At 39.7% G+C, this 22,435-nt stretch overlaps 2 protein-coding genes across 4 annotated transcripts in view; both read right to left on the bottom strand.

The window, feature by feature from the left end:
• Window positions 1-1,248: 1,248 nt before the first annotated feature.
• Window positions 1,249-5,164, bottom strand: LOC109899114 (homeobox protein HMX2-like). The gene is made up of 2 exons (XM_020494168.2): window positions 4,608-5,164; window positions 1,249-3,425 (listed from the first exon to the last, which is right to left on the bottom strand). The coding sequence occupies exons 1-2, from the start codon at window positions 4,876-4,878 to the stop codon at window positions 2,878-2,880; spliced, it is 819 nt and encodes a 272-aa protein (XP_020349757.1). The 5' UTR covers window positions 4,879-5,164; the 3' UTR covers window positions 1,249-2,877.
• Window positions 5,165-10,760: 5,596 nt separating this feature from the next.
• Window positions 10,761-22,435, bottom strand: part of LOC109899742 (homeobox protein HMX3) — a 52,003-nt gene continuing 40,328 nt past the window's right edge. For 2 of the 3 annotated variants that reach the window (XM_020495222.2, XM_031835673.1), the window contains exons 2-3: window positions 12,946-13,262; window positions 10,761-12,539 (exon numbers count right to left, since the gene is read on the bottom strand). In XM_020495222.2, coding sequence (XP_020350811.1) covers window positions 11,929-12,539; window positions 12,946-13,234 — 900 coding nt within the window. In that variant the 5' untranslated portion in view covers window positions 13,235-13,262 and the 3' untranslated portion in view covers window positions 10,761-11,928. Of the gene's footprint in view, window positions 12,540-12,945; window positions 14,195-22,435 lie in introns of those variants that run through there. The other variant, XM_031835672.1, reaches the window with a different exon arrangement.

The following is a 22,435-nucleotide window of genomic DNA, read 5'->3' as shown; positions in this document are numbered from 1 at the left end:
GTGTGTGTGTGTGTGTGTGTGTGTGTGTGTGTGTGTGTGTGTGTGTGTGTGTGTGTGTGTGTGTGTGTGTGTGTGTGTGTGTGTGTGTTTGATTGGGCCTATTAACGTTAAAGCAACCAAATACTGTAGCCTAATATTGTAAGAGCAAGCAAAGATACAAAAGGTACAAAGAAGATACAAAAAGACAGAGTTATTTCCAAAATGTGTAATTCCAACCATTTTCCATGTGCTGTATTATTGTACAATGGTACCAAAATAATGGTACTAAAATGTGCATAATATGTATGTTTCAATAGTTGAAACCAAGATTATAGGTCTGTTTTTATATTTATTTTATATTAGTTTTAAGATTTTTATTCGAAATTCAGTTTAGTTTCAGTTCGTTTTCAGATCTGATTTACTAGTCACTTAGTTTAAGTAATAAAAACATTTAGATTTTCTATTATTTCGTTTTAGTGTTAGTGAAATGAAGTAGCCTATGGGAGGCTAGGAGCCATTTTTGTGTTGTACAATTTTTTTGTTTTGTGGAATGTCTCTTCTTGCCACTGTGGGGCAGTAATGCATAAGGTGATGGGTCAGGTCATAGGTTAGGTGAGATGACAAAGATGCACCAAATAATATTGTTTTATTATTCGTTTTGTTTTAGTTTCAGTTTTAGTTTACTATATTAACCTTGGTAGAAACGTACCTAGGTTGTCTGTTATGTTTAAAAGCAATCTAAGCTCCAGGCAAAAGTTTTACATTGCTTCAATTTCTAAATTAATTTCATGAATTGACCTGAGTTGAAATGGAGTTGGCCCCATTCTTATAGGCCTACGTTATGTATTACCTAATATTGTACAGTATACACTTGTTACAACTAGACTGTAATCCTGCAATAGACAATGAAACTCCTATCAATTGGGCCTACACCAATCAATGATTTAAGAGTTAAGTATATGTTTTCTCCCTGTAAACACTCAAAGTGGTATGCCATTTCGAAACAGGTTTCTTTGTCAGAAAGCCTTTTCTAATATTTTAACACGTATTTTTCACTGTAACCGATACAGTGTTACCTATGCATAGTCACTTTGCCCCGCACACTGACTCGGTACCGGTGCCACCTGTATATAGCCTTGTTATTGTTATTCTTATTGCGTACTTTTTATTATTACTTTTTATTTTAGTCTACTTGATAAATATTTTCTAATTCTTGAACTGCACTGTTGGTTAAGGGCTTGTAAGTAGGCATTTCACTGTAAAGTCTACAGTTGCATTCGGCGCATGTGGCAAATAAAGTTTGATTTGATTTGAGTGGTGGCTCGCTGGAAAAGGAAAAGCATCACACAACGATGCGGTGAGTCTTGAACTTTAACAATGGCACTGCTTATTACATTCCCCCCAACAAGGCTAGGCGTTCCTGTAATGCACACTTCAAATGTCAGAATATGCCGCCATGACTCTGATTGGTTGCTGATGGTGTACATCTCTTTCACTTCCCCTGAAATAGGTTAAGCAGACCACTGAGGTGACACTCATAAGTACATATGACACATTTCACATTGGCTAACTTGCCAAAGGACTGTGATGACAGATGAAAAGAGTCTTTGTGTTTAAGACAGGCAACATAAATATAACCAAAGCGTTTGACACGATCTTAACTCATTATGTGTCCATGGTTGAAGGGAAGCAGTACATAAACCCCTCTGCAGCCAGTAATACTGCAGTGGAAGGCTACACCTGAAATCACTTGTATACATAGATCATTTTGAAACTGTAGTCCCCTTCTGGTAAAAACATGTTCACAACACTTTGTTGTTAATAGCACATATTGTTAGTTACACTGTTAGTAGTAGGCAAATGAGCACTTGTTACAGACCTATGAGGCTTAGGGTATAATATTACATTGTTCACATTTGACAAATATATGTTGAATACGGAAAAACAGTGTCCCACATTGTTTTTAGGCTACCAGGCAATCTAGATATTTTTAATATGAATTTTGGCGCACTGGAGGCTTATGCCACTGGCTAAGAGGGTGTTTTAGTATCATTGTTCACCTTTAGAGGCCTAGTTAGTTGCAGAGTCATATGTTTATAAGAGAGTTTGGCCAACTGTAGCTGGATGTCATGTTGATTGAAACTTCCATGGCAGAAAGTTACACAGAAAAATAACAAATATAGGTTTTTCTTTAATAATCTTTGAGCTGCAGTGTGAATATTTTAAATAAGTAAGCTATTTTATATTGTACATATGAAATTCGTTTTTCCTTTCCCTGTTTTTCAAAAACTGGATTGAATGCCACAATTGAGATGTCGAAATAAATATTAAAAACGGGCAATGTACAATAAATCCCAACCCATGTTTCACTGATATAGAAAATGTATTGAATCAGCAGTTTATTTGGTGGGCCTATGATTACAATAACATTTCCCCAAAATCGAAGCAACGAGTTTGCACTTCCATATCCCCAAATGTATAAACCCAATTTCTTCCAGTATTTTTTAACAGATTAAGGTGGTTGGACCTCAATATTTCATATTCACATTCACATTACATTTAAAACTGTGTTTGAATGCATTCATAATTAGTTTGGGAAACAGTCCACTTGATAACATCTGTATTTCAGTGTCTAAATTCTCGCAATGTATAACGCGTTAAACCAGGGAGAAGAACGCAAAATCAAGGTTGAAAATTATTATTATACACATGGTGTATTTTATACATTTAGAGAAGCTTGTTGCTTTCTTGTTAAAACATACAGTTGCTGCATAATAAGACATATATTTTTTAAACAAATAAAGTTATATAATAGACATGAGTTTGGCAGACATTTATAAGAAAGTACTGTCGCGTGTTAACGTGTTATTATTTTGGACTGTCATCACAGGCATTGAGTCAATATTCAATCTTGTTATACAGATTGTACAGTGGTAACCCTTGTAGGCTGCTGCCGGGATAGTATAGTGGCGTTGGAAAAGCAATAGATCTTGGAACTGGTACCCGGAGCAGGGAGTTATCTCTAAAAACAAGCGGCATTCCGACCAGTGTCTGTGCGGATGCGTGTGCCATGTTCGCAGCCTCCAGTTCCGCCGACAGTTGTCGTTTCCATTTGTTTCTGCGGTTCTGAAACCACGTCTTCACTTGAGTTTCTGTTAGCTGTAGACTTGATGCCAAGCAGGCTCGCTCGGAGCTGCTCAAATACCTCTTCATATCAAATGTGGACTCGAGCTGGTACACCTGACTCCGCGAGAAGACGGTACGAGTCTTCTTCTTGGACGAGTTAGTCTGCTTGTCCGCACCGTCTGTCTGTCTCTCCTCGGAAATAGGTGACATTGGATTGCATGGTCTCTCTTGTTCCTCTTTGTAATCCTGCAGCAGAGGCTGTGTCAAGTGCGGTCGCCGTGCAATCCCGTCATGGCCTGAAATAAGTCCCTTGGTTGCACCTGCATTGGGGAAAAATACCAGTAGTTTATTTTACCTCTTATTCAACTATGCAAGTCAGTTTTTATTTTCAATGACGGCCTAAGAACAGTAGGTTAACTACCTTGTTCAGGGGTCAGAACGACGGAGTTTTAATCTGTCAACCCCGGAATTCGATCTTGCAACCTCTCGGTTTCTAGTCTAACGCTCTATCCACTAGGCTACCTGCCACCCGCTATAAAAAAGGATTTGAAATAACATTTAAATAATTTCAAAATATTTAAACACTGTCCTCCTCGATATCATCTATAGCCTACCAACATTGATAAATGGTGTAGACCTACCCTCAAGAAATATGCATCAACATAAGATAGGCTACTGGACGCTTTAGTCTATTGCCTTTAGATCAGGTTATCAATTCTGTCACAAAATGTAGAATATGTTTAAAAGGTTTCACAATTATTTTTCAAAGGCTTTGTTTTGGCCTACCCAGGTTTGGAGAGCATCCCTATTAAAAGAAGAACATTATTCGATACTCGGTACAAGAGTGCATTAAGTGTGAACTTTGACTCATTAATTGACCGTTGAAAGGTTGTAAGTGGCCTTTTAAATAAACAATTTTATATGACTCTGCCTGGTGCACAATATTAATTAAATCAGGTTACATTTAACGCTCAATTGACGAAATGTAGTGCAGTCATTGTGGAAACATGTTTAATCAATTAGAAGACTCGATTAAATTTGAAATGAAGGGGGAAACATCCTGTTAATTATTTGACCTTTCCCCTGTTCGCTGATCTAGCAGTAATACGACACATTAAACAAAGTGAAGTGATAGTCTACCTATCTGCAGACACAAACAGGCTACTATTGAGTTATCGAAGTTTACAAGCTTAAATTGCAGCAAGTATTAGGCTATATGTATCATAAATACGTGTATAATTAGGCCTAGCCAACCTTAGTCTACTGTTGACCTATTATTAGGCTACAATAATAGCCTAATAATAGAAATAATGATCATATCCCGTTAGATGCCATAGATTTATACAATATATAGCCTACTTAACTTTTTTACTTGGAAAATAAACGTTTATTTTCGAAAAGCAAAAGTTCAGCGACGAAAATCAATTCAAGAAAAATCTATTTTAAAGCAAAAATTATTACGTTTTACGCACAACACAAATTACATTCAATAATCTACTCACCTAAACATGAAAAATTAAGTGGTTGATGTTGGTTGCATGGCTCTCTGTGACCAGGATCCGAGCAGAAACAGTCTGCAGAGTCCTCCCCACCGCTGCACTCCTCTTCCGAAGAAACCGAGAGCAAGCGCGTCCTCGCCAGCTGCAGTCCCTTGGAACTCTCCTTCGCCCCGGACAGTGGCTTCTCCGACGACTTGCCCAATATCGACTGAATAGTGAAGGTGGAAATCGAGGCGGAAGAGCACTTGCTTCCGTTGTCTTCTGTGGTACTCATTCTAGACTCATAACAGTAAGATTGGGCTATATCGTATAGTTTTTGTATAATTGTTTTCTTATTATTGGTCTGTGAGGACTCCTCTTGTGTAAAAGAGTTCGAAAATAGTAATTTTTGTTAGTAAAAGCTTTTTAAAAATTGGGATGCTTGGGTTGTTTTTTCCTGGAGCTCAGGGAACATGAATGTATTCCTGGTCGACTTCCACGCGCTCTGGACTAAAGGCGTTGTAGCGTTGGCTCATTTGCATGTAGGTAAGCTCCTCTTGGACCAATCACACGCTCAAACTAAGCCCGGAAATTTCAAACTCATGTTGAGGTTCTGAGATAGGATGAGAGGCGATAAGGAAAGGCTGTCGTTTATTCCATCTTTACGTCCCTCTTTGAATCCGATAGTGAAGGTAGACAAATATAGGCCTTATGGCACAGACAAATCACACATCTTAGGCTATTAAATTACTTCAACAGACATCTCTCTCTGGCAGAAATATGCAGCACAAAACGTTTTGCATAGGCATAGTATCCATCGACTTTCATTTAGAAACAGATGCAACATGTCTCTTATTATAACCCACATTCAATTACATTGGACCTTTGGTTGAAAAGGGAGAATTGTTTAGGGTATGGATTTTGTGTAGGTAAAGGTTTCTAATTTTCAAGTCTTATGTTGTGTGTCGTTTTTTGTGCCTGTTTGTTTTGTTTTTGTGTATATATTTACACACATTGAACTGTAGCAAACTACTTACCTAATACGTAGGCCTGATTCACAATTTAAGAGCACAGACTGGGGATGAATTTCCCACTCACGAGGCTATGAGAAAATGTGAAACAGGTGCAACCATGGAAGTTAATCAGGGGTCTTTTAACGATGAGCTTCAGTGAGTTTTCTTTGACCTTTTTTCAATCACAAGTATTCAATAGTTTGTTGATGGAATTTGACTAAATAATATTGTCAGAAATAGGCCTATTGCAAGACAACATAACACATTGTTATTACACTGTAGTAAACCCTTATTATTTCCCATGCAAGATGTATAGTGTTGAAGTGAATGGAGAGAATAATATTCTACATGTTTCACATCGGCATGAAGTTTGGATTGGTCATGATTCTCCCTTTGCCTATTATGCTAGATATAGATATAGACTACAATTTAAACCTTTTCACTTACTAGTGTAAAATACTTTGTTTGGAAGATTCCCTCAAAGAACAAACCCCATATCCCTAACATAATTAGTTACAACTTAATAATAGCATACCACTGAGACAACCCTCGGGGGGAAATGCACACCATGCTATTACAGGCCACTGTAGACACAAGTACTGCACAATGACTTCATTGACGGAATAGAACGTATTTTATTAGCCGTGTGCATGGTACATTGGTCAGATAATCCAACAAACAGTTCTGGAACTAATACGGAACCGTAACTATTTTTTTCCAGAAAATAATAAACACATTCCAGGGCCATTATCTGCGATTAGGAATTCATTTGTTCATTACTACAGTTAATCTGCTTCGCGTGGAGTAGAGGCCTGCTAATTGATTGACTAATTGATCGGAGGGCGGGGGCGCTCCCCACCTCCGCCCCTGCTCCTCCTCTCCCTCTCTCTCTCTCTCTGACAGTGTCTGGCGGGGCAGGTGCTGGGTTTGAGTTCGCAGTTCGAGCACATTATCCCTCTTTACTGCTTTCTAAGGGACCCCAGACACATTACAAACGGTCAGCTTTAATCATAATGTCAGCGCCCTAACTCTCATGCTGCTGCGCCAAGGGAGGGGTTGACGAACCCAGCCTTTCTCCTTATTCTGTTCAATATTGTTTCGTATTGTGGTTTTGTTAATCCTTTGATAGGAGGAAGGAGTAACAGGATGACGATGATTGTAATGAAGACGATAATAATGACGACGATGATGGTGCTGATGAGGATGATGATGAAACCATGATTGTCAAGAAAGCATTGTGTCCACCGAGACGTAGGCTAGCTACATTTACTGTGGTAATATATGAGGGCAGTCAGAATGCGCTGGATTTACGGTGACTACACATGAGGCGTGAAATCTGCCATGACAGTTAAATGGGCTGATTGTATACGCGCTCTTTTCAAACAAAGACCTTTGTCAACAGCAGCGATGTCTTTTTAAAGCTTTAATTATACCCGTATAAACTATCCTTAACAAGAAATCATTACATAATTAATCCCACACTTGAATACAAATTAAACTCCACATTTATTAGGATGTTATTTAAACAAATCTGAATATACTTTTCATGATAGCCTATCAAAATAAAATAAATGGCATTATAATTCATTGTAGGCCTATATGCCTGCATAAAGGTAATTGTGTCATTCATATTTATTTGAACGTTTCTGAAGATCCTACATTCACGTCTCTGATTTGCAGTCTTTTTCTATCCATGACGTTTGTACATTTTACTTTTATAGAAATCTTTTTTTTCAGAAACAGCATTGCGCGGTATAACCTCGTGCTCTATCACAATGATAGGTGTTGTATTGCAGCCCTACTGCAATAACAGAACACGATCTTTACTGTGGGAAAGGGGCCTTAGAAAGACAGATGAAGTTATGAGTAGCTTTGATCTAAGAATCAAGCTTCGATAAATATTAAACAAAGACCCCTACACGTGTGTATTATGATATATGATGTGTCCAACTCTAAAATAAGGAAATTACCAGAGAAAATGATATCAATAAATTTTCTAAGTATAAACGTTGATTATGTTTCGATTTTCATTCAAGGATCCGAGCCCAGCTCCTTTTTTCAAATAGGAGAGAGGGAGAGAGAGGGGTCGAAGCAGTCGTAAGAGCAAAACAGAGCGCCAACCCTGGAGGTGTAGGCTACAATTTATGTAATCTTCGGCTGGAAATGAATTGGGTAATTTATTGGAAAACAGAAAGTCAAGAAGATTGGATCAGTATAGCCTATCCAAGGGCTCCTATCCATCAAGTTCCAATTAACAACCTCACCATTGAGTTTTAATGGCTTTCCAATCTACTGCCCTGATAGACTCATCAATTCCTCGGGGAGAAATTAAGAAAATCGACCGCCCCTCGGCGTTTCGGTGTCATTCTTCACAGCAACTATATGTCAAATTAAAAACACAATTAACATTTAAACTGTTCCAATCAGACGGTGCCCCGCAACCTATGTTTCACTTAATAGAACTTTTATGAAAATCTTGATGCTCGCATTCAATCCTGAAGCAAATGAGATACTAGTATAAAGATTTCCGTTCCCTAAAAAAATAAGTGTGTCCAGAAAGTGTTGTGCTAAGGCCCATGTTATCCCTTAGACACCAAAAGTTAGTTTTTATTTCATACATTATTGACAAAATGATGCCACGATATTCACAAATGTATGTGGCAATGTACAAACAATTAGTAAAATCTACCTAAACTTACTTTTGATATTTTTTTTCAAGCTTTCCTGACTAATCATTTTGCATCATCATGATGTGGCCTGTGACACTTTGCTTCTTGAAAGTCCAGTATCTTTAAAACTGGACATCTGATATGCACAACATTTTGGGACTGTATCAACAGTGGACTAATGAAAATAAATAACAAAATATCATTTTTGAGTGGATTTCCCTTTAAGCTCAATTAACATAATTATGCCTACCTACGGTAATGAAATTGCAACACAAGATACAGATATTTGCATGAATCACACATGCGTAAACAGATGCCCAGGGTTTCAGTAAAGGGCTGAAAAAACTTAAGCTGTTGGCACTTGATCAGCACTCAACTTTCCTGCGGTTACGTCCGTTGCCCTGTTCCTGCAAATGTAGGCTACTTTATCCTATTTTTGGTCTCGCCCCTTCTACTTTACATAAATATGTTCTACAAATGGAAATTATCGAGTTGTCATTTTTTTCAATTTATGCGCGCAAAATCAAGGTCATGAGCGTAACCAGAACTGCCCGTGAACAATGCCATTTTTTGTAACAATATTTTAGACGTTTGTAGATCAATATCTGCTAGGGGAAGAACGCCATATATCCCAATCTATTAATTCTCTGTAATGGGTCCATGTGGAGTTTGCATGATATAATACGTCAATACATGAGTGATTATCAGACTATATTTGAATGCACTCTGTCTAGTGATGCGGTCATAATAGAGTAGCTACTGATTTGTTTTCGATAACTGCATTAGAGACAAAATCAGAAAATGACCTTTAGGCAAGGCGTTGACTGGTTTCTACTCAGCTGGAAGGAATGCTGAATACAACAACGAAGTAGGTCGAATCTTCAAGAGTCATTTTATAGTCAACTCGTTGCATATTGATATGTATATTATTCCATCTAACATTGTAGATAGTTAATTAAACTTTATATTAGGCTAATGTTGCAGCTATGTCATTTGAGCCAATTTATCTCGTCCACAATAAAGGAAAAATGAGTGACTGACATTAAACCGGTGAAACATTATGATTTAACAAAGAATATTTCCTTATGTATTAAAAGGAAAAAGTCAGTCCACAACATACCGTGGATACAAATTGTGAAGGTTTGAGGAGAGAGTCTACGTCAATCGTTGTCATGTAGCTATCAAGACCTTTCGACTCCCTAAAACATTAATGTGGCCTACGGTGATCGAAAGACTTGAGATAACCTTTGGTATCTTCTGAAAAAGTTTTCTACTCAACACAAATGTATCTTTTCGACCATTTGCAATAGCTCTATGCCTACGTCATAAACATTCCACAGGTGAATTGCAGGCATGCATTGCAGAGACATTGGCATTGGTGTGTGAATAGCCAGATGCAACCAAACTAAATAAACCCTTGGAACATGAAAACGAATTGAGAAAAACCTAAATCTAGGCCTTCATGTTCTGCTAACCCAGCTGAAACTACACAGACAAAATTGACAATACAACCATTACGTCAAAGACAAATTGCATATTTGGTGGGCTAATTGCACCTGTCCAGTGGTATACCATTACCGAAGACGGACATCGGAGCTGCATCCACAAGTTAAACGAGTATTGTTGCGAAATTAAACCTACACTTTTTTTAATGAAATGTTAAAATTAGCCTCGAGCTACGCACGCACACACGCACGGACACACGTCCACCACACGCACGCATACACACACACACACACACACACATTTTTGAACAGCCTAATACTAGGGAATGTAATTTTTCTCTTTTGAATAGACTACATTACCCTCAAGATGGTGGCAATTACGCATCTAATTGACCGATACATTTTTTTCAAATGTAAAACAATTTTGAAAGTGCATAACAGCAGGTTGATTACGCACCTGCTCAGGTTCTTCATTCACATAATAATGTATGGGTCTCACAAAATAAGCGTGTGGTTTCGGGGTAGGCCTACCTGTATTTACATTCAATATTGATGGCAAATTAAACTATTTACTATTAATTAAAGCAAATAAAAAAGGTTAGTGTGTGGTTTTAATATCTAACTTTGTGAAGTTGCGCCAATGTATATGCATAATGCTTCATTTGGATTAATTCTAACTTTTTCTGATGTCCTTTGGCTACATGGTCTACTCACATTTTCCACCGTGTTTGTTCCAAGGATACATGTTTCAATATACTGTATATAATATGTCAAGCGTCCAAATTGTAATAATCTTATTTAGTCAACCATCGCTATCTATGGCAATGTGTCTCCGAGGAGTGTCGGCCACGTGTTCTGCCAGACCAGTAGCACTTGTTGTTAGATAGACCCAGTCGAGCCTCTGTAATGGGAATTGACTTATGATCAGACACAGTATTTAGGCAGAATATCCTCCTCTTTGTATATGCTAGGAGCATATTGATTTCCTCTCACACATGACAATTTTGAAAGTCACAACAATTATATTGGGTCTATAATAAAGATTTGATGGAAAGTTGTATTGTTTGTTTATTTATATTCATTTTCATTATGCAACAATAGATCCTGTTCATGAAGACGTTTTGAAAGTCGACAATAGCCTAATTTGTTTGGGAGGCAAACAGGCAATATTAGACATTTCTGAATAGATGCCTGGGGCATATATAGACTACACCTAATTACATCATTGTGCATGCTTGAGTACGCACTGATTTGAAATATTTAAATATGGAATAACCTCCATTTATTTCACAACGTAATTCAGCAATACAATATCAAAACGTGTTTTTCTGTACAAAGGAATAGCATCACCTGGTAGCTTCTTCCATTGACTCGATTCAATATATCCATATACATTTGTACACAATGATCAAGTTTCAAAAACACAAAAGGCAATGACATGTAATTCTTAGTTGTGCTATAAGGACATTGTCGAGCAAGCAGAAATGAGAATCAGTACATCAAAACAATAAGCCTATAAGCTACAATTATATTGTACATAAAACAATGTATCTTGATTGTCCGCTGCTAAAGCGCTTTAAGTTAAAAAAAGACAAGAAAAAAATAAGCCCGTTCGATAATTTGTCCGATATTCATTCCTAAATAGCTGAGCAAAGAGAAAACACAATGAATTGAATGGATCTATCACACAACTTGGGGTCAAATGCTAGTGCTTACAGTATTGCCCATATCAAAAATCACATTGTCCGATAGAAAACAAACCAATGTTGCCGAATTGTCATAACACACGTTGTAAATGTAAATGGAACAAAATTAACTCCAATGTAATTTCCTGAATGTTATGATTCTGCGCTGGGGAAAAAGGCTTGCTGAAATGTATTTTGGGGCAGTGTGAACTGGATAGTCTTAGCGGAAATTATCTCAAAGCTGCTATAATAACAAAAGGCCTAATAATAATAGACCTAATTATAATTATTATTATAACAATAATTAGAAGAATACTTTTAATATTAATAATAACAATATGCTAATAGTGTGAAATTATACCAGAGAAAATGTAAACTGCAGTCTAATATAAAAATGCGCAATAGGTCCTCTTTGACAGAAAGCATGGCTCTCTTTTTTATTTTTATTTTTCTTCTTTAAAAAAATATTGTTTTAGTTTGTATTGTGTAGTGTTCTGTACGAGTTAGGAATATAGACAACAACCTCTTGTTTTTCAGACCGGTCTGAGTAGCGGCACAGAGGTGACGATTGGGTGAGAGTAATAGAGGTGGTGAGGGAAGGTGAGGAGCGGCTGGCTCACAGGCACGTTCCCGGTCGCACTGCCAGTCTCTGAGGCAGAGTTCTCGTGGTAGAGGATGGGCACTCGCACTATCCTCTGTGCAGTGGCGTGGCTCAGATTGGCAGCCTCTAGTTCAGCGGCAAGCTGTCTCTTCCATTTATTTCTTCTGTTCTGGAACCAAATCTTTACCTGGGTCTCTGTCAGGTGCAAAGACGCTGCCAATCCGGCCCTCTCCGAACTGCTCAAGTAGCGTTTCATGTCAAAGGTGGACTCGAGCTGAAACACCTGACTCCGGGAGAACACTGTGCGTGTTTTCTTTTTTCGACATGCTTTCTTGTCCCCACCGTCCTCGTTTTTCTTCCAGTCGTCTACCCCACTGTCTTTCTTTGTGTCCTCAGGATCACTCTCTTCAAGAACTATTTCATCCCCACTTTTGTTGTCCTCGTCTTCTTTGCTGTCTGGGTCAGATTTGAGCACCAGGTCTGGCGAGTCGCGATCCGTGCACGAGGTTGGAGAGGAGTCTCTTGCTCTTGCCTTCTCCGCAACTAAAATGAGGACAGGAAATATGGGTTATAAAACATGACTGCATGTTCAATACCTCGTTGACACTGGGAATGCTTTAGCAAATATATAAAATAGCAGTTGTCTATACCATTCACTTGAACGCGTAAAAGAAAAACAGAAACAGGCAGCGCTGACAATGGCCTAACGAACGCATAAAAGAAAAATAGAAACATACAATGCTGACAATGGCCTAACGTTAAATTGAATACTTATCATAAGTGACAACGTACTTGCTGAGTATATTCTTTTATGAATGTCATTTGACAGATGAAAGCTCAACCCACAGCATCAATAGCAATTTACACTATACAAATTACGCACATTATACGTTTTCTGATAGTGTAAAAGGTAAAGAAAGAGATGACAATCAGATGTTCATGGACTTACCTTCGGTTCTGTGTAGATGACTGGCTGCACTGAGTGTGTAGGGATACCACCATGCTGAGGCTCGCTCCAGATAGTGCGCCGGTAATGCAAACCTCTGTGTGGGTAACTCAAAACGAGGAAAGTTGAAGTCCCCGACCTGGGATAGAGAAAAGCCCCCTTCAAAAGCAACCTTTGCCGAGGCGAAGATGGGCTTGGGTTTGGATGGTTTACTATCACAGTTCAGCAAGTTCTTAATGAAGAAGGGAGAGTCTTTCACCGGAGTGCACGTCTCTTGCGCCGTCTCGGGCATTGCTGCTTGGAGGTTGTGGTCCTAATGCCTTAGACCACAAATGTAAGTGTTAAATGACTTAGAAACAGTGAAACAGTGATATTATTCAAATAGAAGATCTTCTTTGCGATGTTTTAAATTAGGAATATCGTCTTGATTACCAGATGATCGAGAACGACAAAAATAAAATACACATCAGAAAAGTAAATATTCTTCAGAGAGAACAAAATAATATCGATATTGCATCCAAGTCTTGTGCGCTCCTTAGTCAAAATGCAACTGTGTCCACCGCGTCAGTCTGGCGCCTGATGCTAATGATGAAATAAAAATGTCATCCAAGTTAAATGCGGAAAGTATATGGCGATTGGGCATGTACAATGGCAAATGGGATTAAGGAAGAGATGGGAAGTAGAACGAGGGGGGAGAGACGGGCAGAGAGAGAGAGAGAGACAGAGAGAGAGAGAGTTAGAGAGAGAGGGGGTGTAGGCTACGCGATAACAACGAAGTCCACCCTAACATTGCGCTTTGGCTGTAGGCTGTAGCGTTGTGGTGTTATTGGTCTTATATAGTCCAATTAGGTAACAAATGAGGACAGGGTTAGCAGCACAAAAGGAAATGTTTGGCCTGAGCTTCTTTGGAAGTAGGCTACAATAGGCAAATTACTCTAACCGAACACGGAATATAGTCTAATAGCAGAGTATGCCTATATCACAATTTGCTAAATAAAATAAAAAATAAAAATATTAGAAAACATTATAGTGAATATTAGTTTGGGTATTTTGAGGTTGTGGTATGATTCATAGTTATCGATAATATAGACTAGATTCATAAAGAGCAATAACAATTTTCGGCAAACTATGGATGTAAGTTTTGCTTTTCATAATGGACATTTTCGTAACACAAACACCAACAAAATAAATGCTCATGTGCTCAGATGAAGATAGGCCTACAACAAAATAGAATATTGTGTATTAGAGCACATTTGGGAAAACATATTTTGAATATTACCCAGTAAATACATTTTTCAAATTTCCCATAATTGGCTACACGCAAAATGTTGTGTAAAATATTTACCTAAATAGGACCTATTCTACTTACACTATTCATTCGACTATGTTTATATGCTAGCTATTATAGCTTTACAGGGTAGGATACAAACGTTCATTATTACAGCACAGACAAGATCATTTCCCTACAGGTGTCATGTTTTGACACAATTTGGAGTGAATAAGTTAAATTGATGAACATTTTGACTTTTCCCCTATGGACTATCTGCCAACAATTCTATTGAAAAAGGTTGCAAATTATGTCCACATTATCACTAAGCCTATTATGAAAGGTTTACAGAATAAGGAATCTATATTAACATTTAGATATAGCCTAATTAAAATATTGTTGCAATCAAATGATTGTGAATTGGATGCGCATGTTTAATCACTTGCATAACTCCAAATGTAGTCAAGTTGCAATTATTTGCATTGCTTATCAGGACACAAAGGCTTATGGGACACATGCTGAATTGTGTATGCTATAACATAGGTTTACCTCAATAAAAGGTAAACCATACAACATTCTGACACAGTTGATACATTTCCCCCTTATTAATTAATTAGAACAATTCAACCCAATTAAACCCAACAATTTAATAAGACTCATCTGTGTTGACTTTTTTTCATCGGAGATCTGAACACTGTTTTCGAACTATCATTTGTTTTTGCTGATAAATGCATTCTGAAATGGTCTCAGAAACAGTCACGGTTAGCCAACTGTAAGCCTAAACGATGTAATGAATGAGCCATTCTAATCATATTTCTACTTTATGGATCTCTAAAATGTTTCTGTGTTGCATAGTCATTCTTTTTTACCAAATCGATTTTGTTCATTCATTCTTTAGATTGCAGTCCTCGTAAATGCAGTATGTATGTTCACTCAGTGATATTAATTTACTTGCCAGAGCATGCCCAATGAAAAATGAATAATGAGAGGACAGCGTCCTCTGTGGGCAATAAAGGCTAAATGCAGGACCTTAATCACAGATGGAGACGAATAAGCAACAAAAGACTTGTCACCATGGCTACGCACTAGTTCACAAAACAACACAATCTCACATTCAATTTGTGCAAATATGGCTTAATTCGCGTGAAAAGACACCAATTTTAGTGCGACTTAATTCGTAGGAAAATACACATTTTTGTGCAACATCATTCATAGGAAAATACATTTTTGACTGGGATATTTCGGAACAATCTTTCGAAAGTTATTAGAGCAATGCATGATGGGCAACGGTGTTCGACACTGCCTTTTTTGTGAACCACATTTATTTATATATATATAAAAAAACGTGTTAACCCAATATTGTTAATCAACCAGGTTTTCACCAAAATAATTATATATAATAGTAGGCTTACATTTTTATTTATTATTGCCAATACTGTTTTCTATGCTTATTTCCACTTAATAATTTGGGATACTGGTGCACTTGCAGTCAGAAAGGCCCGTGTTTCGTGTAGGCAAAAGTAGGCCTACACGATTTTCTTAATAAAACATTTCATATTTCGTGGAGCCTACATCACACAATTTTCTTCATAATGCATTTAATACAAGGCTCCACTTTTTCATGTACATTACACAATATATTTCATAATTCATTTTATACAAGGCTGTCAAATTTGATGATGGTTGCAAGATTTAAGAAGAAAAATACAGATTTTTTTGTTTCGTGGAATCGATGAAGATATATGATTGGGGAATGTGGATAGATTTTTATGATGGGAAATTATAATAAACCCCACAATACACACAAGCATACAAACACTTACACACATACATTCACTTTGTTGGTACTCATGTTATAGCCAACTCTTGAGTTTTGTATGAATACATTTTTATAAAATATTTGTATCTAGTTGTGATGTATTAATTTTCTTAAACTAGTTAAATGTTTGTAGTTTGCATGTTTCAGTAATGATTAACATGGTTAAATAGTCGTAAATCCCTGCTTGATTTAGCTTTTGGTATATTTGGCATTTTTAGACATTCTGTATTTCCAGTGAAGAAAGCAATAATTATTCAACACACTACTGTAAATAAATGGACACTACCTGTTATGAAAATAAAATTGCTCTCCGTAAATACAGTGCATTCGGAAAGTATTCAGACCAATTCCCCTTTCCACATTTTGTTACGTTACAGCCTTGTTCTTAAATGGATTAAATAAACCATTTTCCTCATCAATCTACAATCCAATCTACAATACATAATGACAAAGCATAAACAGATTTTTAGATCATTTTGCAAATGTATAAACCAAAAAAAACAGATACCTTGTTTACATAAGTATTGGGACCCTTTGCTATCGCCCGTAGTACTCACTTCTGTCATCATGAAGTTCTTTGAGAGGCTAGTTAAGGATCATATAACCTATACCTTACCTGACACCCAAGACCTACTTCAATTTGCTTCCCCCAATAGATCCACAGACAATGCAATAAGCATCGCACTGCACACTGCCCTATCCCATCTGGACAAGAGGAATACCTATGTAAGAATGCTGTTCATTGATTATAGCTCAGCATTCAAATCAAATCAAATCAAATTTTATTTGTCACATACACATGGTTAGCAGATGTTAATGCGAGTGTAGCGAAATGCTTGTGCTTCTAGTTCCGACAATGCAGTAATAACCAACAAGTAATCTAACTAACAATTCCAAAACTACTGTCTTATACACAGTGTAAGGGGATAAATAATATGTACATAAGGATACATGAATGAGTGATGGTACAGAGCAGCATAGGCAAGATACAGTAGATGGTATCGAGTACAGTATATACATATGAGATGAGTATGTAAACAAAGTGGCATAGTTAAAGTGGCTAGTGATACATGTATTACATAAGGATGCAGTCGATGATATAGAGTACAGTATATACGTATGCATATGAGATGAATAATGTAGGGTAAGTAACATTATATAAGGTAGCATTGTTTAAAGTGGCTAGTGATATATTTACATCATTTCCCATCAATTCCCATTATTAAAGTGGCTGGAGTTGAGTCAGTGTCAGTGTCAGTGTGTTGGCAGCAGCCACTCAATGTTAGTGGTGGCTGTTTAACAGTCTGATGCCTTGAGATAGAAGCTGTTTTTCAGTCTCTCGGTCCCAGCTTTGATGCACCTGTACTGACCTCGCCTTCTGGATGATAGCGGAGTGAACAGGCAGTGGCTCGGGTGGTTGATGTCCTTGATGATCTTTATGGCCTTCCTGTAACATCGGGTGGTGTAGGTGTCCTGGAGGGCAGGTAGTTTGCCCCCGGTGATGCGTTGTGCAGACCTCACTACCCTCTGGAGAGCCTTACGGTTGAGGGCGGAGCAGTTGCCGTACCAGGCGGTGATACAGCCCGCCAGGATGCTCTCGATTGTGCATCTGTAGAAGTTTGTGAGTGCTTTTGGTGACAAGACGAATTTCTTCAGCCTCCTGAGGTTGAAGAGGCGCTGCTGCGCCTTCTTCACGATGCTGTCTGTGTGAGTGGACCAATTCAGTTTGTCTGTGATGTGTATGCCGAGGAACTTAAAACTTGCTACCCTCTCCACTACTGTTCCATCGATGTGGATAGGGGGGTGTTCCCTCTGCTGTTTCCTGAAGTCCACAATCATCTCCTTAGTTTTGTTGACGTTGAGTGTGAGGTTATTTTCCTGACACCACACTCCGAGGGCCCTCACCTCCTCCCTGTAGGCCGTCTCGTCGTTGTTGGTAATCAAGCCTACCACTGTTGTGTCGTCTGCAAACTTGATGATTGAGTTGGAGGCGTGCGTGGCCACGCAGTCGTGGGTGAACAGGGAGTACAGGAGAGGGCTCAGAACGCACCCTTGTGGGACCCCAGTGTTGATGATCAGCGGGGAGGAGATGTTGTTGCCTACCCTCACCACCTGGGGGTGGCCCGTCAGGAAGTCCAGTACCCAGTTGCACAGGGCGGGGTCGAGACCCAGGGTCTCGAGCTTGATGACGAGCTTGGAGGGTACTATGGTGTTGAATGCCGAGCTGTAGTCGATGAACAGCATTCTCACATAGGTATTCCTCTTGTCCAGATGGGTTAGGGCAGTGTGCAGTGTGGTTGAGATTGCATCGTCTGTGGACCTATTTGGGCGGTAAGCAAATTGGAGTGGGTCTAGGGTGTCAGGTAGGGTGGAGGTGATATGGTCCTTGACTAGTCTCTCAAAGCACTTCATGATGACGGAAGTGAGTGCTACGGGGGCGTGCTACGGGGCGGTAGTCGTTTAGCTCAGTTACCTTAGGTTTCTTGGGAACAGGAACAATGGTGGCCCTCTTGAAGCATGTGGGAACAGCAGACTGGTATAGGGATTGATTGAATATGTCCGTAAACACACCGGCCAGCTGGTCTGCGCATGCTCTGAGGGAGCGGCTGGGGATGCCGTCTGGGCCTGCAGCCTTGCGAGGGTTAACACGTTTAAATATCTTACTCACCTCGGCTGCAGTGAAGGAGAGACCGCATGTTTTCATTGCAGGCCGTGTCAGTGTCACTGTATTGTCCTCAAAGCGGGCAAAAAAGTTATTTAGTCTGCCTGGGAGCAAGACATCCTGGTCCGTGACTGGGCTGGATTTCTTCCTGTAGTCCGTGATTGACTGTAGACCCTGCCACATGCCTCTTGTGTCTGAGCCGTTGAATTGAGATTCTACTTTGTCTCTGTACTGACGCTTAGCTTGTTTGATAGCCTTGCGGAGGGAATAGCTGCACTGTTTGTATTCGGTCATGTTACCAGACACCTTGCCCTGATTAAAAGCAGTGGTTCGCGCTTTCAGTTTCACGCGAATGCTGCCATCAATCCACGGTTTCTGGTTAGGGAATGTTTTAATCGTTGCTATGGGAACGACATCTTCAACGCACGTTCTAATGAACTCGCACACCGAATCAGCGTATTCGTCAATATTGTTATCTGACGCAATACGAAACATATCCCAGTCCACGTGATGGAAGCAGTCTTGGAGTGTGGAGTCAGCTTGGTCGGACCAGCGTTGGACAGACCTCAGTGTGGGAGCCTCTTGTTTTAGTTTCTGTCTGTAGGCAGGGATCAACAAAATGGAGTCGTGGTCAGCTTTTCCGAAAGGGGGGCGGGGCAGGGCCTTATATGCGTCACGGAAGTTAGAGTAACAATGATCCAAGGTCTTTCCACCCCTGGTTGCGCAATCGATATGCTGATAAAATTTAGGGAGTCTTGTTTTCAGATTAGCCTTGTTAAAATCCCCAGCTACAATGAATGCAGCCTCCGGATAAATGGTTTCCAGTTTGCAAAGAGTTAAATAAAGTTCGTTCAGAGCCATCGATGTGTCTGCTTGGGGGGGGGATATATACAGCTGTGATTATAATCGAAGAGAATTCTCTTGGTAGATAATGCGGTCTACATTTGATTGTGAGGAATTCTAAATCAGGTGAACAGAAGGATTTGAGTTCCTGTATGTTTCTTTCATCACACCATGTCTCGTTAGCCATAAGGCATACGCCCCCGCCCCTCTTCTTACCAGAAAGATGTTTGTTTCTGTCGGCGCGATGCGTGGAGAAACCCGTTGGCTGCACCGCCTCGGATAGCGTCTCCTACACCATGGTATGGTGTTGGTACGCTCCAACACCATGGTACGCTCCAAGCTCATCATTAAGCTCGGGGCCCTGGGTCTGATCCCCACCCTGTGCAACTGGGTCCTGGACTTCCTGACGGGCCACCCCCAGGTAGGAATGAAGGTAGGAAGCAAGCCCTTCACTGATCCTCAACACAGGGGCACCACAAGGGTGCGTGCTCAGCACCCTCCTGTACTCCCTGTTCAACCATGACTGTGTGGCCACGCAGGCCTCCAACTCAATCATCAAGTTTGCACACTACTTAACAGTAGTAGGCCTGATTACTAACAATGATGAGACAGCCTACAGGGAGGAGGTGAGGGCCCTGGGAGAGTGGTGCCAGGAAAATAACCTCTTACTCAATATCAACAAATCAAAAGAGCTGATCGCGGACGTCAGGAAACAACAGAGGAAGTACGCCCCTATCCACATAGACGGGACTGCAGTGGAGAAGTTGGAAAGTTTCAAGTTCCTTGGCATACACATCACAGACGATCTGAAATGGTCCATCCACACAGACAGTGTGGTGAAGGTGCAACAGCGCCTCTTCAACCTCAGGAGGCTGAATAAATTTGGCTTGGCCCCAAAAACCCTCACAAACTTCTACAGATGCACAATTGAGAGCATCCTGTCGGGCTGTATCATTGCCTGGTATGACAACTGCACCGCCCGCAACCGCAGGGCTCTCCAGAGGGTGGTGCGGTCTGCCCAACGCATAAACGGGGGGCAAACTACCTGCCATCCAGGACACATACAGCGCCCGATGTCACAGGAAGGCCAAAAAGATCATCAAGGACATCAAACCACACGAGCCACGGCCTGTTCACCCCGCTATCATCCAGAAGGCAAGGGCAGTACAGGTGCATCAAAGCTGGGACCGAGAGACTGAAAACAGCTTCTATCTCAAGGCCATCAGACTGTTAAATATCAATCACAAGCACCTTAGAGGCTGCTGCCCTATATACATAGACTTGGAATCACTGGCAACTTTAATCATGTTTAAATAATGTTTACATACTGCTTTACTCATCTCATATCTATATACTATATTATATTCTACTGTATTTTAGTCAATGCCACTCCGACATTGCTCAATCTAATATTTATATATTTCTTAATTACATTACTTTGAGATTTTTGTGTATTGTTCTGAATCATTTTCAGATACTAGTACAGTGTTTGATACGACTGCACTGTTGGAGCTAGGAGCACAAACATTTTGCTACACCCGCAATAGCATCTGCTAAATATGTGTATGTAACCAATAAAATATTATTTGATTTGAGGCTCGAAATTAAGCTCAGGTGCATCCTGTTTCCATTGATCATCCTTGAAATGTTTCTACAACTTGATTGGAGTCCACCTGTGGTCAATTCAATTGATTGGACATGATTTGGAAAGGCACACACCTGTCTATATAAGGTTTTGAAGTTGACAGTGCATGTCAAAGCAAAAACCAAGCCATGAGGTTGAAGGATTTAGCCGTAGAGCACAGAGACAGGATTGTGTCGAGGCACAGATCTGGAGAAAGGGTACCAAAAAATTTCTGCAGCATTGAAGGTCCCAAAGACTCTTCCTAGAGCTGCCAGAAGTACAACCATCTCTGCAGCACTCCACCAAACAGGCCTTTTTGGTAGAGTGGGCAGATGGAAGCCACTCCTCAGTAAAAGGCACATGACAGCCTGCTTGACGTTTTCCAAAAGCACGTAAAGGACACTCAGACCATGAGAAACAAGATTCTGATGAAACCAAGATTGAACTCTTTGGCCTGAATGCTTAGTGTCTCGAGGAAACCTGGCACCATCCCTAAGGTGAAGCACGGTAGTGGCATCATGCTGTGGGGATATTTTTTAGCGGCCTGGGAGACGAGTCAGGATCAAGAGAAAGATGAACAGAGAAAGTACAGAGATATCCTTGATGAAAACCTGCTCCAGAGCACTCAGGACCTCAGACTGGGGTGAAGGTTCACCTTCCAAAAGGACAATGACCCTAAGCACACAGCCAAGACGACACAGGAGTGGCTTAGGGACAAGTCTCAATGTCCTTGACAGAGAATGGTCATACCCACGATGACTCAACGCTGTAATCGCTGCCTAAGGTGCTCCAACAAAATACTGAGTAAAGGGTCTGAATACTTATGTTAATGTGATATTTCTGTTCCTTTTGAATAAATTAGCAAACATTTTTACAACCCTGTTTTTGCTTTGTCTTTATGGGGTGTTGTGTGTAGATTGATGAGAGGGGGAAAAAAACTATTGAATCAATTTTAGAATACGACCGCAACGTAACAAAATGTGGAAAAAGTCAAGGGTCTGAATACTTTTTGAATGCATTGTAAATAATGATATAAGTTATATCACCTTAAAAAGGGTTTATTTAAAACCTATGTTGGGAATAGTGGCATAGGAGTCTGAAATGAGCAGAGGCAGTTGGCCTACAATGCTGGCATATGCCTTGTTACAATAGCCTCAGTATTATAAGATGATTGACACAACCATAATAATCATCATGAAACGGCCTTGTGCCATATGTGTTAGCCAACATAATTCATTATTTTACATGACCTGTTTAACTGCATTGATTTGGCTTTAT

This window comes from Oncorhynchus kisutch, linkage group LG11, assembly GCF_002021735.2.
Source record: "Oncorhynchus kisutch isolate 150728-3 linkage group LG11, Okis_V2, whole genome shotgun sequence".
Taxonomy (NCBI): Eukaryota; Metazoa; Chordata; class Actinopteri; order Salmoniformes; family Salmonidae; genus Oncorhynchus; species Oncorhynchus kisutch.
This window is presented reverse-complemented; position numbering and strand designations above follow the sequence as displayed.

Bases quoted from the DNA above. Each gene is read 5' to 3' on its own strand.
- LOC109899114 (XM_020494168.2), bottom strand. From the start codon at position 4,878: ATGAGTACCACAGAAGACAACGGAAGCAAGTGCTCTTCCGCCTCGATT. The intron at 3,426-4,607 runs GTGAGTAGATTA...TCCCCAATGCAG, and splicing joins ACTTAATTTTTCATGTTTAG to GTGCAACCAAGGGACTTATT.